We start from the raw sequence: 18,495 nt of genomic DNA, 5'->3' as shown, positions 1-18,495 counted from the left end.
ATTGAGAACACTGTCTAAATTCAGGATGCTAATAATTAATTTTTTTAGCTCAGTTACACTGGATGAAAGGGGCATAAAATTACGGTTTTCAGACACCCTCAGAAAATAAAAGTCAGGCAGATTGAATGAACTGTAGTTTGTCCTTTCATTTTGGTCTTACGGAATTTCTTCTACAACCTCAGAAATGCAAAAGGTGATCCAGTTCAGTGGGGACTTAGTTAACCTTTGCAGAATATAGGAAGAATTTATCTATATAGGTAATATTTAGAACAGACACAGGATATCAATTTGTCTTTCACATCCAAATTGATAGAATAAGCTTATGCCTCCTTCTTCTGTCTAATTTATAAGATATTCCAGAACTGTTCTTCATTAATATAGCCTTTTGAAGCAGTTCAATGTGAAATATAATATTAACATGTTCATTGGGCTAGGGATAGAGAAGATGATCCTGTCATTTTGGATTTCATTTTAAGGGACTGCTAGTAGCCAGTGGTTGCAGTGAGATCTCTGAGCCCATCAAGCAGCTAATAATTTTACAGCCTACTTCCATAACAAACATGGAGCTAATATTGAGCTTTTTTAATAAACTTTTTATTAAAAAGCCCCTTTTTAATAAAAAAGCTTTTTATAAAAACAGCAAACTCTAATAATGTGAAAATAAATAAACAACAACAAAAAACTGTACCCAGCAAGAAATTCTGTTCTGAACTGGGTGTGGAATGTTTTCCTATCAGTGGAAAGGTGTTTTTCAACTGTATAAAAATTGCAGCTGCAATCTCTTTCCATCCAGCTTTGATCATTTAGTGGTCCAAAGTGGTTCTAACCTCTTCTAATGAGGTCCAGTGAAAGAAGTACAAAACAAAAATAACTCTTTCAGTTGGCAGACCTTTTTATACATGAAGCTCAAGAATCAAAAGATTTTTCTGCCCTTTAAAGTCCACTGGAAATATAGGCTGCAGGGCTGATACTGTGATATGCCTTTTTTTCTTAAAGTCATCAGAATGATATCTATGAAACTATTAAAGTTCCTTCTGCCTGTATGGATACACCTATGGGTATTTTTGAGAATGATAAACATGATGGGTAGTAGCGCTGATTTATTTTTAATAGCTTATTTAGGCAAGGAAATACAAATATGTAATGAAATCTCTCCAATTTTTGAGACCTTTTATTTCCTCAAGATAAAAATTGCCCAAAGTTCATTTATAAAAAAGAAGACCCATGAGATCACCTTTAACCAGTGATAAACGCTCAGGTGAAATACCCACCTTATTATGTGTGAAGTTTTTACCTGTGAAATTTATTTCCAGCAGTGAGAAATCTACTTCATGATGCAAGTCTGTATAAGCTGAATCATTAGATGCTTTTGATAGCTTTTCATAAAGAATAGAGTTTGTTAGTTTTGTAGCTGAATATGCAAACAGCGCAAGCTTATTTGAGGAGTCTTAGTTTATCATAAATTAGGGCAATGAATTCCAAAGCTCTGAGTCACAACCTGCCTAGTTAGGGGAGTTAAACTGGATTCTTGACAGTAATGGCATAAAATTAAAATATAGTAGAAAATTACTGGGAAGAAATTTCTTCCGTGAGAATAGCTTGAAAAGGTAACTTAATAATGAATTAGTTTATTGCTGACTAAAAACATAATAACTTGATGAGAGGGAAATTATTAAGCATTATTAAAATTCCAGTTTTAATTGTCAGAAACTATAATTCCTCAACTAAATGAAGTCTCAACTGACTAAAAAGATACTTTTCATCCTTTATACTTTCTCTATAAAAAAGTAATTGAACAAATTTTTTTTAAGTGTTTTTTAGTGCTTTTAGGTGTAATCCTCGTTGTTGTTTCGTGGGTGATGGTATATAAGAGTTCCACTTAAACCCCATTTACACAATAATCAGTACATTCAGTTTTAAAACTGAGTGAATTGCCAAAGTATGGATTCACTTCTGCATTGCTGCAGTGTTCAGATTCCACTCTGTCATGTTGCACTTCTTGATTAATGAGATTAATGGCATATCAGAGCTGTGTTAGAAGTGCTGTGTTGGTGTGCAGAAGTGTACATGGCTACTAAATGTGTATTTTCTTCCATTCTGAAAATGGACTGGAATGTAGTTTCAGTCTTGACTGTTATTGATCTCAGCCTTGTTGCTGTTGGGTTTGACTGGGGGTTTTGTTCCCTTTTTCATCCAGCATTGCCAGTGTGTTCTCTCTCTGGTATGCTGCTTCCTTTTTATAACACCTGGGAGTGAAATCCCTTGTCATGCTGGTAAATCTGAGATACTGAGCAAACATGTTGAGCATCTGTGGATTCAGAATCACTCTTCTGTGTTTAAGTTATTCAAAAGGGTCTTGCAGCCTTAGGCTGCAGTGGCATGCTGTAAAGGGCATAATAATGGCACATGGTTCTACTTGGCACTGATTACATATGATGAAATGGAACATGGTAGTCAGTGGCTAATCCTATACTTCTGACTTCAGGAATTTACAACTTTTGCAGAGCAGAGTTTGTTGTTTAGGTTTCAACTATTGATATTTTTGCTTCATCTGCAGTTGTGTCAACTTTTAAAAGCAACAGTATATTAAATGCAGCTGTAAATATAATGGAAAACATTAGGGGAGTTAGTTTTCTAGGTTTTTACAGTTCTTTTTAAATAAAAATATCCCAAACCAGCCTTCTAAATTGGATAGCTTGAGAGACTGCATAACTGGGAGAGAAAAGGAGAGCCTAGTTCTTAGCTCTGTGCCTGTGTCAGGCTGCTCCTGGGGTCCAGACAGGCTGAGCATCTCACCTCTCTCTGTGCCTAGAGGTGCCAATTTCCAGGCATAACCCAGCCAAGCTCCTGTTCTGACTGAGCGCAGACTTGTTTGTGCTGTCTTGGAGAAACTGTTACCTTCACTCCAGTTTGGTCTCTGGGTTTAAAAACCAGCTGAAAATACTGTGATCATACATAGCACTTTGGGGGTAGCTATGAGCAGCCCACAGGCTTGTCAGTACTGTCTTATTACCATTGCTCTGGATCTGTGTGTGAATTGTTCTATTTTCAGCTAGGACTCTTAAGATTTAAATAAGGAAAAAAAAAACAACTATTCAGCAATGAACGTATTAATAGATTTATGTCTTCTTTTGGTACCAGAGGGGACTTCTGGCTTATATATCTGTGCCTCCCCCATGTGTATGTAATCTCTTTTAATAATTATTCTTCTGTCTTCTGTTTTGTTCACAGCCTACATGCTGACACATTACCAGTTTTGTTTCCAAAAGAGGAGTTCACAGAACTGCACAGTGCCTGATCCAACTAGCTGCTTTGATGTTCCTCACAGGACCATGTAGGTAAAATTCAAAGAAACATATATATTCACATTATATCTTTACAAGTACTCAATGTATCTGGAAATAGCTGATTACTGCCAACAGTACTCACTTTGTGAAGTCCGGTATTTTGAAATTTATGGGCTACAAAATCATTTAAGGTCTTCCAACTTTGCAGTGTGTTTTACCATCAACAGACGCACACAGCTGTAGACCATCGTATGTCACAATGTGTTTGGTCTTCTTGCCACATCTACTTTAAGTAGTTGTAGGTGCTGTGATGCCTATCATTTCTGTAGGCCTTAATAGAGCTGTAATGGTGCAAATTTCAGTATAGGCACAAAACCCAGCAGAGAAACTGAATAAATTCTCAAGCAGTTGCAGCTGGCAAACCTTGAGCTTCTTGTAATTAGAGCTGCGTAGGTAGCAGAATAAGAGCTAGCAAGTGTAAAAGCTTAGGCTGAACAGGTTTATGTGAGTGAACCTCTATGTTTGACTTAAGAAGAGTAGAGCAGTATCCTGGTGTTGGTAATCAGGGGAAAGATTCCTTCAGGTTATTTTTGTTGATCATCTTGAGCTTCTGCATGAACCTTTAAGTTTTCTGTGAGTTTCAGACAAAATGTAAAATGTAGCCGATATTCCACCTCTAGGATTTCCCTTCAGAATAATTCAGTCTTGCTCTAGTAGAGGAGAGAATCCAACAGTTTAAATTCAATACTTTGAGAAGTGTGTTTTCCCTTCTGTTTTTTATATGCTAGTTGGGTTTAGTTTTAATGAGTCATCTCCCTCTGCGAGAGTAAACCTAGGCAAAGAACTAAATTGTTCTGATTAAATTGCCAGTATTCATTATCACTTGACTGCTTTCTCCCCTGTACATTTTGCAGGTTTATGTCTCAGTTGCACTGGCATTTAAAATAATTTACATGGATTGGTAGGCTGCAGTGTTTATGCCTACATTATAGTTGGTGTTTCATTTATGTTCCTTACACATTTTTCCACGTTGGTTTGCATTTCTGATTTTGTGGAAATGAACTGTAAACATGGATATGTGGCAGTGGCTTAAATGGACTGTGTTTACACTTGCTGGCATGCTCTCCTTACACAGAAAACAGCTCTTTTCACATTTTGCTTTAAGGACTGTGGCACTGACAGTTTATGGTGATTTGCTAGAGTGCCTTGATAGTTCAGTTGCTTGGTTCTGTCTGGAGAAAGTTTCTATCCAAGTCACCTCATGAAAGCATTTTGATAGCATACTGGCTGAATTATAGAATACCAGGTTGGAAGGGACCCCAGGGATCATCTGGTCCAACCTTAATTTTTATGGCTTCAAAGCTAACATTAGGTACCTCAGATGAATCCTGAAATGATGCTTACCCCTGCTTTCATCTCCTGAAATTAGGACATGGCATCTTGCACACTGTTACACAGCTGGCCGTATTCAGTTACAGTTGGTTTTGCCTTTCATGTTAAGTTGACCATATTCCAACTTTATCTAGACACTTTATTCAGGTTGTTTTGTATGAAGTGAAAGGTTTACGTTGGCCTTTTATTTTTGTTTTGTGTTGGGGTTTTTGTTGCTGTTGGCTTTGATTTTTTTTTTGTTTGTTTCAGATTACGGATTTTCTATGAATAAACTACTGAAAACACTTTATTGTTTTGTAGTTGAATTTACATAGTCACAATTTTAGTGGGTTGCTGGCTCTAGATTGGAGAGGACATTCATGTTCCCTGTTGTGAGTATCCAAAATCTCTCCCAGTTGTAGCTGATGGCCAGGAAAACAATCCCAAAAGACATTTATTATGCTGGAGAGGATAGAGAGTCTGAGGAGGCTTTTCTGTTGGTATCAGTGGCATAACTACTCGGTGGCAGGAAATATTTTAGTCGGTGCCAAAATTCAGAGTACCCCAAAGGAACTGGAATTAAACTGTACTCAGTTTTAGTCTAAAAGGAAAGTAACAAAGAAAATACCTGAATTCATAGAACTAATTTCTGCAAATTTTGTTATAGTCCACAGCTCACTCTGTCTGTATAAACATGCATTATTTATCACTTAGACTCTGATGTGACAATGGAAAAACAGTGAGCAAAAATAAAGGGTTAAAGCACCAAACCAAGTAATCCATTTTCAGAAAAGCCACAAATACTAAGTTTAAAACAACAAAGCAATTCATGCAAATAAATGTAATGGATTGCTTTAGATTTACAGTACTTGTCATGCCACCTCTTAAGGGATTATATGTACCAAAATAATAAAATAATGTGCTTTACTGCGCAGAAATGTAGAGCACATTAAGCAGAATTTGTCAGTGCATCTTCATATTTACATTAATCAAGAAGAGCAGCATCATTTTGCTTAGCAAAGGTACATTAATTAGGCTGTTTACGCTGTCAGAATCTTGAAATCTTGCCTCAAATGCAAGGATCACTATGACATGCATTTAACGCAAGTAGTGCTTGTGCTCTAGTGACTTTTAGCAAAGTATAGATGTCTGTAAAGTTTGTGGTACAGGTCAGCTTTCTAAAGCACAAATTCTAACACAATTGGTGTAATTTTCAAGTGTGAACTAGATAAAGTCTGATCTAAGAAGAGCCAGAGGAAATGTCTGTTCTTAGACAAACCTCAGAAGGTATTAATATGTTGAAATTTATTCATATTTGTTTCATATAGTCATAAATGTGCTTAAAAATACTTTTCTGGATTTAAATGTCTACCTGAAACTGTGGTATTGATAAAATCTGGCAACTCAATCAGAAGTTTAACTACATTCATGTTTGTTTTACAGAGTAGTGACACAGAAATATTGTTCCTAAAAATTATCCCTGGAAAAATAATCCAAGCTCTTTATCTGATGCTAATGAGAACTTGTATTTTTATTTCCTTATAGATCTTAGTAATAGGTTATATACATTAGTCAAAAGAAGCAGCATCATTTTGCTTAGCGGCAAGAGTAGCAGAAGTGTAGCTTTGACAGAAAGAATAACCTATTCAAAGCATATGTAATTTGTGACTAGGGCTGTCATGAGCTCATGCTCTAAGCAGTTGCACAATCAGCCAAAGCTTACAGTGCTTACTTGCCTAGTCTCTTTGAAGTAATTTGGCTTGACATTATTTCAGGAGAAGCATCACAGCTTAGACCATTGTATATATGTGGCTGTCATGTTGAGTTAATGGTTCATCCATGAGGATAGGATATAGTACGCTTTAAAAGGTGATTAATAGTCAAAATTAATTTGCTAGAGACAATTTCCTCTTTGGCTCTAGTTATTTAACTGAGTCTTTGCGGTACCAATTGATTGTGAGAGGAGCACCTAGACTGGGTTAAATTTATTCATTCATAGTTGCTATTTATTTATAATGAGACTATTTCAATTACTTAGAGGAAAAAAGGTGACACAAACTGGTCATGTGTAATTTGCATCCTGAAAGTTAAGTGTACTTTTTATACTAGAATTAATTTTTTTAAAGATTTGTGATTCAAATGAAAGATGGAAATATTTACATATTTAAATTTAAGTATGCAAAATATAATTGCTGTCAGCTGAAACTCCCTCTACGGTAATTTGTAAACAATTCTTTCATTACATGAGTTAAAAACTCAAGTGGAGTGATTATGGCCGAGTTCCAGTCCATCTGAAAAAGTATCATCAAAGATTTTTCAATACCTTTTTTTCAGAGGGAAGACTATTAGTTTTTTGAATTAGAAATTTGTTTCCTCTGGCATTTCAAAAAAAATTCTTGTGTTTTCTTGTCACGCACTTCACCAGACTGATCATGTTTAACTTGTGAGGACTGACTAGTTCGCAGCAGTATGTGCGATACTGACTGGTATGTGAGATACTGACTTCAGGAAGAGCATGATTTTCATAACCACTTCAAAGGAAATACATTATAAATAAAATACATTTCTCTGGGGGCTTACAAAACCATTCTGTTTGTAATTTAAATTGCATTAAGCTAAATAAAATAGTACAGTAAAACCATCAAGGGAAAAATACTTTATTTAAGTGTGAACATTACATTACTTCCATTAATTGGAAGTATTTGACTCTCTCTCTAATAGTTTATTTTTCATTGAATATATATTATTAAAAATATTGTCATTATGACAGGAGTTATTCTTTCCCATTTAGTGTTCCACACCCTTCTGTTCCATAGGTCACTATAGTTGTATTACCCCACCTTACTTAATTCCTCACTGCTTTATTCCTGGTGACTAACCCTCTGAACGTAAGTGTATGACAGAAGATTACTATCTCTGCGTCATGCATGTTCAACTTAATCAAACTTATACTGGAACTGAGACTCTCAACCAGCCTGAAGTTTTGTATCGGAATCATTGAGTGTGAGGCTTTCTTCTGCTGGAATACTTTAGAATCTGCTCATCCGAATGATGCAGCTTGCTTCTTCCAGGGTGCTCGAGGGGCAACTGTTGAACAGGGATTTCAACACGAGCAAGAGAATCTGTTGGTCTCCCTACTTTATAAATGTAACTTGGAGGAAAAGAGGAGGTGCTCTACATACATATGCATATAAGTGTATTTTGTGTATCTACAGATTTAAGGTCATACATATTTGTGCATGTGTGTGTGATTTGCTGGTATTCATATGGTTTCCTTTCTTGCTGTAAATATATGCCAATTCAGTTTCATATGTGAACCTGATAGGATGTCCTCCTTTAAGTCATGTGAAGATAATGTGACCTTCAGGAGAGGGTGACTAGGAACGTACTGGAAAACCTCAGTGAACTATCTAATTGTAAAAGTGATTTATTCCACCTTCCTTTTTCACCCCATGACAAGAGACCATACAGCCTGAACTAAATCAGGTTATCATGGAAGGCAGTAAATCTGTAGTGCTGAGCTCCTCTAATATTGACAGCTTTGCAATATGGGTTCCTGTAGAAATTGTCTAAGCACATATAAGCCTACACAAGCTGAAATAGGCTGTACAATAGAAGCAGGCCAGTCCCATATGCAGTATTTATTCCCACTTTAGAGTCAGCTTTAAACCAGCCACTGACTTCAGATTAATACCCATTTAAGGCCTAAAACAAGCTTTGTGTTTCGTATAAATTAATTTCAAGTGATTGAAAAAATACTTTTTTATGTGGGACAATAAATTGCAGCTAAATATTAACAGTCTTGAAATACAAAAAGAAAGAAGCCATGCGGAAATTTTCCCCTAATTTATAAAATGCTTGGTTTTTTTAAAAAAAAAGCAATAGTACTTAAAACAAATTAGCAACAGTAATTCAAGCAAAAGGCAATAGTAATTAAAACTAGTGCTGGATTGAATAAAAACTTTGTTGACCTGAGAGTTTCATGTTTGACTGAGTAAACCTTGAGGGGGAAAGGTAGTACAAAATATCAAAGCTTAGACACGTTGTCTGTTGACTCAGAACCTAAAAGTTTTATGAAAAAGGTAAGAATTCTTAGTCACAAAAGTCTAAAGAAATTACTTCTTCATTATATTTTCTAAGATTTTCAATAAGTTTATAGTTTCATTTTATATCCTTAGGAAACATTTATTTTTCCTTTCTGCTTTATAAGATTCTTTTTTTTTTTCCTTGCACTATTAGATGTCTGTGTTTTTAAAGCAGCTTTTGTTCCTACTATAAACGGTCACTATGTAGTTAAATAATAATGATAATGAACTCTATAATGAAAACCCAAATTTACTATAATGTGGCAAGTAGGAATTGATCTGAGTTTTTCTGTGTTGTTTTAACTTCCTCCAAACTGGGGTACTGGTGGATGAAAAGCTGGACATGAGCCAGCAACATGTGCTCACAGCCCAGAAAGCCAATCATATCTTGGGCTGTATCTAAAGAAGCATGGCCAGCAGGTCAAGGGAGGTGATTGCTCTTCCCTCTTCTGGTGAGATCCCAGCTGGAGTGCAGCATCCAGCTCTGAAGTCCTCAGTACAGGAAAGACATGTTTAAGCAAGTCCAGAAGAAGGACACAAAAGTGATCAGAAGGATGGAGCAGCTGTCTTACAAGGAAAGGCTAAGAGAGTTGGGCTTCTTCAGCCTGGAGAAGAGAATCCTTCAGGGAGGCCTTATTGTGGATTTTTAGTACTCAAAGGGGCTTTATAAGAAAGATGGGGAAAGACTTTTTAGTAGGGCTTGTAGCCACAGGACAAGGGGCAATGGTTTTCAACTAGAAGAGGGGAGATTCACACTAGATTTCAAAATGACATTTTTTATGGTGAAACTAGTGGTGAAACACTGGAACAGGTTGTCCAGAGAGATGCTCCCTCCCTGGAAACATTCAGGGTCAGGCTGGATGAGGCTTTGAGCAACTTGATCTAGTTGAAGATGTCCCTGTTGATTGCAGGGGAACTAAATGACCTGTAAAGGTCTCTTACAACCTTAATTATTCTATGACACTGAAATTTATTCAAAAATAGTTTTCATTATGCAAGTAATTTACGCTATGATTCTTCCTTTTTTTTTCCTGTCTTGTTTCCTATTCATTTCCACCAACTTTAATAAATAATAATTTTATTATTTTAATAAATGTGTATGCATATATCACCACATATTTTGTTTAGCTTTCTGGCTGAAATGGTTTGTGGTAGGCTGAATAAAAAGGCTGTTCCTCATTTAAAATCTGAAAGTGTTGTGCTTTGGAAGTCCATCTTGCTCTATAAGTAAAGGTATGCTTGTATCACCAACTAAAACTCAGCTAGCTAAGGTATTTCAGGTCTTACTTTTCAGGGCTGTCTGCTTAATCATAACAAGTGAACAAGCGCTTGGAGAAATTCAGGTTGGTAGCAAACATTGAGAGGTGAGATGGTAGGGTAGCAGTCCCTCCATCCACTTCCCCAGCTCTGGCTGCAGCTGTGTCCCCCTCACCTTGCCAGCTCCTCTCCAGACTCCCAGTACCTGAGGTCATGTTCTCCTTGTAACCCCTCACACACAAGGACTTCAGGAAAAACTTTTAGTCATTATCATAGTGATACAATCTTAGGATTTTGCTGAAATGTCTATATGTATTTGTCAGAGTTGCATAGCTAAAGCTGTGAGGTAACTGGAGTTTCCTTTAACAAGGAACTGCAAGACTAAAATGAGGGTTTGCTCTTTATTTGCAAATTGGAGCGTTTGACTAGTTGTGCACTTTATCCTGCACTCTGCCTGCATATGCACACAGCTGCCACCCAGCCATGCTCTGAATGATAGCAAGGCACTAGATTGATGTGTGTTTTATTCAGAATACGAATCACAGTAAACATAGTTGCAAGTCCCATGAATCTGTAGTTTATAACTAAGATCAGCTTTCAAAGGGACAGTTAATGTGGAAAAGAAAATCTTTTAATTCCAAAATTTACAAAAGTTTGGTTACAAAATATTTTCAACCTTCTGTACATATGATAACACCTTGCCTGGTCTGGTTTTCTGCTTATATCACTGTCAACAGTCTCATCTCAAATGTGTGCCTTTCATGTTGTCTGTCATGATGCTATAACACTGTCTTGAAATAGCCACTCGAAATCATACTCTTTCTTTATTACTGTTTTGAACACTATGGTGAGCAATTAATCATGAAAGTTGCAGTACTAAAGTCAGGTATACTTCAGGATTTAATTTACTTGAGTGGATAAAAATTTGTTATGCTACACACATATTTAACATAAAACATACTCCATTTATACAAATGTTACCCATCTCTTTCTTGTTTACCCATCTCTTTCTTGTTTTCTTATTTAGCCTATGATTTTTCTGAGGAATTGTGTCTGACATGTTGGTGGCAGCTGTCAAAATGCAAATGATAAAAGATATCATAGTGGGAGGTATCAGTCCAGCTGCAGTTAGTAATTAGTGTTGCTTTGAAGCAAGGAATGTAGGAGGGAAGAAAATGATCCAAACAAAGAAACCACATTTGTCCTTTTTTTGCTGGGATTTTTCAACCCTTTTCTGGTTTAGACATCAGAAGAATAAGTGATTCTAAAATACTCAGTTCTCAGGCACAGTGTATCACTTGTGCGTGAAAGCTAGAGGGGTTCACAGTCAGCTCTAGCAAGGTGGTCACTGCTGATTTGCCTGGTGCTAGCTGAATTACAAACTTACGCTTTCATGCCAGTGCATATCTTCTGAAAAGAGTCTGCATTTTATTGGAATACTGTTGCAGAGCAAATTAAGGTGCCAAGGGCTGATTGCCTAAGGTATAATGACCCTCAGCATCAGCGCCTGTATTGATTTAAATCTAACTTAATACAGTTCTTTGCAAGTGACAAGAAAAAGATTCCTCAGTATTCAAAGTGTTTTAAAATCCCTGTCTGTTCAGTGAGGATTTTGAATAGGTGACTTTCACTGAAGTTTATGGGTTCAGGACAAATTAAGGAGGTCCCAATTTAGGCTTGCAAATGCAGTAATACAGTGGGCATGAGAGAAGAGTTAGAATCCTTCCCATTCACTGCAACCTGCAATTACTTTGCTGGTGAGTTCGGAAAACTCACCAAGTGATTAACAAAATAAGAAATTCATAGTGTGCCTCTGCTTTTTTTGTGGAAGATACTCCGTCCCTTATATTATTTTTTATTAATGGGTTGAATATGTTGACGGATTGACACTAAGGAATAGAGCTTATTAATGGTTATATCCGAGGTGTAAAATGAATGGTCCACTATGATACTTCAGTTTCAAACTTTTCTCAAAATTAATTAATTAAAGGATTCATGTAATTAATTAAAAGAATTGTTGTTGTTGCTTTCATGCTTATCTTAAAGTGAAATGAAAAGTGTTTTCAACAGCAGCACAAAAAAAATTGCTGCATCACACTGTGGCCCAAGGGATGTTCAAGACAAGGTATCGCAGTACTTGGGAAAGATGGATAGGAATTTGTACAACCGAGAGCAGAGCTTTCTGTGGCATGGTGACAACGACTCAGACTTGGTCACCCAAAGGCCCTCTACTTCTATTTATAAATGGCAGTCTGCCCAAGCATTTTCAAGATGTGTTTCAGTTTGAGTTTGTGCTCATTTTTTAGCATTTTCCTTGTAGATTTTTCCACTGCTCTGTGAAGTCTGCGAGGTCTGAGGATCAGGGTCTCAAAGTCTTGTGTGTTGACTTTCCTATCTAACTGCTAGGTGACAGACCTGTAGGCAGCACAGCTTGCAAGAAAGGATGTGGACTCAAGTTTCTGATCTCTTGTTTGTCTAAGCCAGTGCTTCTTTAATGAGCTGCATTTCTACTTTTTTCACACTGCATGCATTCCTCGTGATTCCCTTTCCTCTAAATAGCAGCCAAGGTTTCCTAATTATCATTATTCATTATCTTTATGCATCTGTCTTTTTAGGACTCTTTGGATTATATGCCTAAAACACAGTCAGAATTAAGAAACATTTAAGTACTGGCAAATCCATTGTCTTATTATACTCTTATTTTTAATTTGGAAAAACTCTGAAACCTAAGGACTATTAATCCATACATCCCTTTTCCCTCTAGTCAAGATGTTTTGCATTAACAGGAGTTCTTTTAGCAAGTTTTTGGCTATCTGTAATTGCTGAAAAGACCCTTTGGGACAAACTGTGTCAAGTAGCTACCAGAAATATATAGGGTAGTGTAATGCATTAGATGTCATTAAATGCTCAAATTAGATCCCTAGTGAGCACGTGTCCAATCATTACTACTTGTAATGTGTATCAACTGTTTTAGCTCTAAAAATGTAAGTTCTGTAATAGCCACTGTCATTAATTTGCTTAGACCATTTCTCAGTACACATAGGAATTTGTTGGAGAGTCACTAATTAGTGGGATATTTTCTGAGTTTAATTCCTCTTTTTAAGGATAGTTTTAAGTTTTGTTTCAGTGGTTTCAGTGAGTCTGATTAGCTTTTGGCAATTGAAAGAGATTAAAAGAGGAAATCTTGAACTGGGAAGAAGAAATGCCTGTATTCTTCGTGGCCCTCATTTTTGCTGGAATGATTCTACGGGTGAGTGTCTGTCCCTTACACCAAAAGAGAGAATCAAAGAAATAGAAATTACAAAACTTCAAGACGAGAATGTAGGGAGCTGCTGGAAAAGGGAAATATCTTTAGAAAAAAATAATTTCCAGTTGCTAAGACTGATTTCTAAAGAGTGGGGAAAAAAAGGACAGAGAAAAAATATTATATTTAACAACACTTAGAGGAGATAGGACTTCATCTTTCAAAACTTCTGTGGAGGACCCCTATATGCTAAGCTACACAGAATTTAATCTGTCTCTGAAAGATGAAAGGCTGAGGTGAGCCTGCCAGAATTAAACCTCTGCTTCCGGGGAGTCTAGATTTTTCCTGCCTTAGTGCTTAGCTCTCAAAGCTACTTTCTCTGGCTATAGATCCCTTTAAATCATAGCTTTAAAGAATTGTATACAAACTGACTGAGCCTCTGTTATTTCAGTGCAGGGACCAAGAGGATTGTGAGTCAGATATTTGAGAAAAACACAGACTCCTCTTGGTTGGTTTCTTCTTGCTCAGTCCTTTTTCATTTAGGATACTTGTGGCATGAATAAATAATACAGCTTTGATTTTACAGCTCAGTTTCTGGTGTGAAGATCCCAGAATGTAGGGATATATATTTCTTACATACCAGATTTGGAAAGTTGCTTGCAGAGTAAGCCAAGGGGATTTCTTGCCTTATCTATGTATTTATGTATGCATTTCTGTTTTTTTTTATTTGTTACATTTGCTCTCATGACTACAAGTTTAAAACCAGCAGAATCGTGCCACTTTTGTCAGGCTTAAATAATCATATAATGGAAATAGAGAAAAACAGGTGCCTTTTTTTGGTCTCTTAGTAACTGAGTAGTTAAAAAATGTCTGGACTTTGTATTCAGAGTTTTATATATAAAAATAGTGTGGTGGTTTGTTTTGTTTTTTAATACAATAGTATTGTATACCATTAATATGAATGAAAACTTTTTTTTTCTTGACATTTATGATGAAATGTAATAACACGTTTCAATTTTAGTGATAGTCTATGCATTCCGTCATCACAAACTGACTTTTTAAGTTAAGCATATATCAGATGTATAAAATACTTTTGCATCCACTTTTAAAATTATATTTATTTTTTCATTGACTGATTTTTTCATATAGCATGATGTAAATTACCTAAATAGCGGCTTGTTGCATCTAGGAGTTAATAATTTCTGTGAGCTATCTACTTACATCAATTTTCAGAAGAATATCAAAGATTTTCCACATAAAAGCAGTTAGAGTAAGTGGGACTTCAGTATTTTGGTTCCAGCTGTTTCCAGTGGCCTGGCTATTAGTCAACTATACATGCAGATTTTTACATTTCGACATTTCTGTGGTTGTTGTCATGGATGGAAAACGCGTGGTAAATAATAGCCAGGTCTTTACTTTCATGAATTAAATATAAACATGTATATAAGAAAATAACAGAAAGTACAAATTGATTCATATCATGTTTTTATAAGACATGTAATAGCACCATCTTTGTGAATGTTGTGCGAAGGAGTACTTAGGTTGTAGGGTTTTGGAAGATTCTAACATAGGTTAAACTTTCAACAAGTACTTTTAGATATTTTTTTTATATACTAAAATAACCTATTTCTGAAAGATTCCTGCCCCAGAATACCCAATTTGCTAGATGCTGGTAATAGCTGTAAACGCAGTTCTGTTGAGTGAGGATTGGGTCAGAGAGGAGCAGTGCATGATTTTGGAGCTTTGTGCTAGTGAGAGAGACATGAACCCAAGATTTTTCTGCTCTAATTACAGGGAGCTGGGTAGCAGCAGCAAGAGTATTGCATGGGGAAAAGCTGTGCATTACTTCATTTCTCACCTCTGTTCAGATGTATGAAAAGCAGGGTGGTCAGGATAGCCCACTTTATCTATTTTTCATCAGAAAATCCCAAACACAATCAGTCCTTTCATGTGTGCAAACGTATCTCTCAGAAAAAAACATAGGCATCTGACTGACAGTGACTGAATGGGTTTACATGAATGTTTCACAAATGTAACAGACCAAGGAAGCAGAACACTGATGTGATACTGTTAATCTCAGAATAGTACAGGTAACTTTTATCTACAACTTCTGATGATGACTGGATAGGAAGCATGGATAAATTGTGGGAGACTGCCTCCTCAGATTGAATCTCAGTAGGCAAGGGCTTGAGAATACAGCGAGCACAGCTCTCTTATCCACTGGTGCAGCTGCCTCCATCAAGGTTTCTGTGGCTATGCTTAGTCGTGGGGAGTAGATATGGTCTAAGCTTCAATATGATTTTAAAGGAGTTTAACTGTCTAGGAAGAGATTCTACAAAATCAGCATGATGGACATATGATCTGATCAAATCATGACTTCCTAGAATCATGAACAAGAGACTCCGTTAGAGCAAGCTGGCAGGTAATACAAGGGATAAGAATGCTGTAGCATAAAAATCACAAGACATGGCAACACAGCTGTCTAATGCCAATATGGTTTCTTTATTTTGTTTTAAGGATTGAAAAGTAAATTCTAGTGTAATGTTCTTCAAAAGCTACTAGAAAAAGTCTTTAGTAACAGTACTATGCTCAGGGTCCTTCCTGATCTCTACAGTCAGGATTGTTTAAATGGGTTGTTTAGAGACTTATGAATTTGGATCATAATGAACACTCTTACCTAGTAATCAGTAGGATTTGCAAACACAAAGCACTTCTTGTTTTATAGCAGACATGCTGATTGCTTGCTGGATGTTGTTCTCTATCACTCTTAGTGTTGTTCTTCCCTAGCGATATTGAAATATCTTTTGGATATGAGTTAATCACTTATCACATATGCAAAGAAAAGCATACAGTAGTGTATTCTGTTGTGGAAGGAGTTTCCTGAAGCATTCACACTGCTAAGGGAGGATCAAAAGTGTTGAGGCAAGTCTGTGGGTGTTCTTTGTTCCTGTGGGAATGAATTTCTCATGTTCTGGCTAATTTCTAGGAGAACTTTCTCTACTTCCCATGTAATCAGTATCTCCATAGAAATTTCTATTATGCCAAAGAGGTAAAGTCACATGTTCGTCAAAAGACCAAGTCCCTAGAGGGCAATTTGAAATATTGCTCCCAGATGGATCAGCCTGAACAATGCATTGCAAAAATGTAATCATGTCTGGGGGCCTGCCCATTAAGCTATTACTGCCATTAGTATTTATGACATTTTTGTTGGGCAGCTGAAAATATCATGCAGTATTCTTTTCTATTCACTATCGCATGCCATTTAACAATGAAGTCCTCTTTTTTTGTTCTGCATTAAGTTTCCTCTGTAAATTACTTTCCTTCAAATAACAATCTTCTGCCATCCTCTCTGTCCCTTCCTAGTCAGCCTGAATGGGGACAACTTAAGATAATTTGTCACAGTGGAAGCAGTGGAAGAACTTGAGGAAACTGGTGAGCATATATATTAACTCTCACTGAGCTCAGTTGCATCTCATGAGCATGCAGGAGGGATGTAATTTGAATGAAGGAGAAAATTGCTTGTTTTTCGCACATTGAGAGGCATCAGAAATCTTCATGCTACTCAAGATTTCTTTGTGTCTAGAAAAAATCTCTGATATCCTACAAATGCTGCTGTGGCTCACTCAGCCATTAAGTAGCCTTCTTCCACTAGGTTTTAACCTTTGATGAGGTGCAGAACTATAATATTTGTAAAAACAAAGCGTTAACTAAGGGATATTTTATATCAGTTCTATTTTTTGCTGTTAGTGCTGGAGCAAGGTTACTTTTTAAATAAGCAAAATACTAACTGGCTTCCCATGCCTTGAAAATGAAACAATATCTAGAAAGTACCTTCATAAATGTATCATCAACATGGTATCATAGTTGTTGTGTCTTGTGAATCTGCACAACACAGTCTGCAGGTCACAAGACTACCCCTTTTTGGTCCAATAACTTTGAGAATTCACGTATTCAAAATAAGCTCCTTCCATCTTCCATGCTTTTGTCTTTTGTGCTTTATCACCTATAGTTGAGGCTCTTTGAACTTACTGTCAATCCATTATTATTCATTGCCTGCTTATGAGGTCTTCAGTTATACCTATGCTTTTCTCAGGTGCTATGAAGAAATCTTGTGTTTCAGAGCTACCTTCTAATATTAGGAGTCTTTTATGAACCTTATTCAGCCTAAATATGTATACAGATTCATATTTTTTAAGTAAAGAAGGAAATAACTCTATGTAGACAGTCTAGGAAAGAATAGAGCTAGCGAGTAGATGGAGCTAGTGTGGTCTGTAGAGAAGAAAATAGTAACAACCTGGTTTCAATGGAATTTTCTTGGGGGAAGTGGGTGGAGGGAGGGAGAGAGAGCAGAGATTCAGAAAGCACCAATACGAGTAAGAAGTAGTTTACCCAACTCAGAAAAAAAAACAGTAAAATTGCTTAAGGCACTCACGCTGGGTGATACAGGCTGGAGAAGAGAAGGCTTCAGGGAGACCATACAGCAGCCTTTCAGCACTTAAAGGGGGCATACACAAAGCTGGAGAGGGACTTTTTACAGTTTATAGGAAAGATTGAGAGAGACTTTTTACCATGGCATATAGTGATAGGAGAAGTGGTGACAGTTTTAAATGAAAAGGGGTTTGGTTTAGGTTAGATACAGGGAAGAAAATCTGAAGGGATGGTGAGATACTGGAACAGCGTTCCCAGAGAAACTGTGGGTGCTTCTTCCCTGCCCCCATCCTTGGAAGTGTGCCAGATCAGTTTGGATGGGGTTTGAGCAACCTGATCTAGTGAAAGATGTGCCTGCTATGATAGGGGTGTTGGACTATGTGACCTTTAAAGGTCCCTTCAAACCCAAACCGTTCCGTGGTTCTGTGATCCTGTGATTCTATATAAGAGACAGTCTTTCCTTTAAACCATTTGAGTGGAAGTTTTGAATTGGTATCTCTATTCTCATCTAGAAGCCACAGACTTTGTATTAGTAGGTATTATGGTTAACATGAGTCGGTATATCCTGTTAATACTTTAAAAAAATTAAATTCCACTTCTAACGAAGAACAGAAAACTGCAGCCATGATCTCTTAAATGTGTGCGTGTTTTCCAGTAAGATCTACTTGAGTATGCATTTTTGTTTTTAGTGGTAGTCTCAGCAGAGGAAAGAATATTTGCTTTCTTTTCCCAGTTTTCTAATATAAAGAGTGGACACAATATGACACAAACTCTCAGAGTAATGTACTACTACATTTGCTTGTATTACCCTAATTCTGGTAAA

At 36.7% G+C, this 18,495-nt stretch overlaps 1 protein-coding gene across 5 annotated transcripts in view; it reads left to right on the top strand.

The window, feature by feature from the left end:
- Positions 1-18,495, top strand: part of CHRM3 (cholinergic receptor muscarinic 3) — a 278,661-nt gene that overhangs the window by 137,208 nt on the left and 122,958 nt on the right. For 4 of the 5 annotated variants that reach the window (XM_062637393.1, XM_062637390.1, XM_062637392.1 and 1 more), the window contains one exon: positions 3,232-3,334. The exons of the other annotated variant lie outside the window; for it this stretch is intronic. In XM_062637393.1, coding sequence (XP_062493377.1) covers positions 3,237-3,334 — 98 coding nt within the window. In that variant the 5' untranslated portion in view covers positions 3,232-3,236. The remainder of the gene's footprint in view (positions 1-3,231; positions 3,335-18,495) is intronic. 5 annotated transcript variants of the gene reach the window in all.

The sequence above is a fragment of the Pezoporus occidentalis genome, unplaced genomic scaffold, assembly GCF_034315485.1.
Source record: "Pezoporus occidentalis ecotype Australia unplaced genomic scaffold, CSIRO_AGI_Poc_V1 ctg52, whole genome shotgun sequence".
NCBI lineage: Eukaryota > Metazoa > Chordata > Aves > Psittaciformes > Psittacidae > Pezoporus > Pezoporus occidentalis.
Note: the sequence above shows the minus strand (reverse complement) of the source record. Positions and strands in the feature narration are given on the sequence as shown.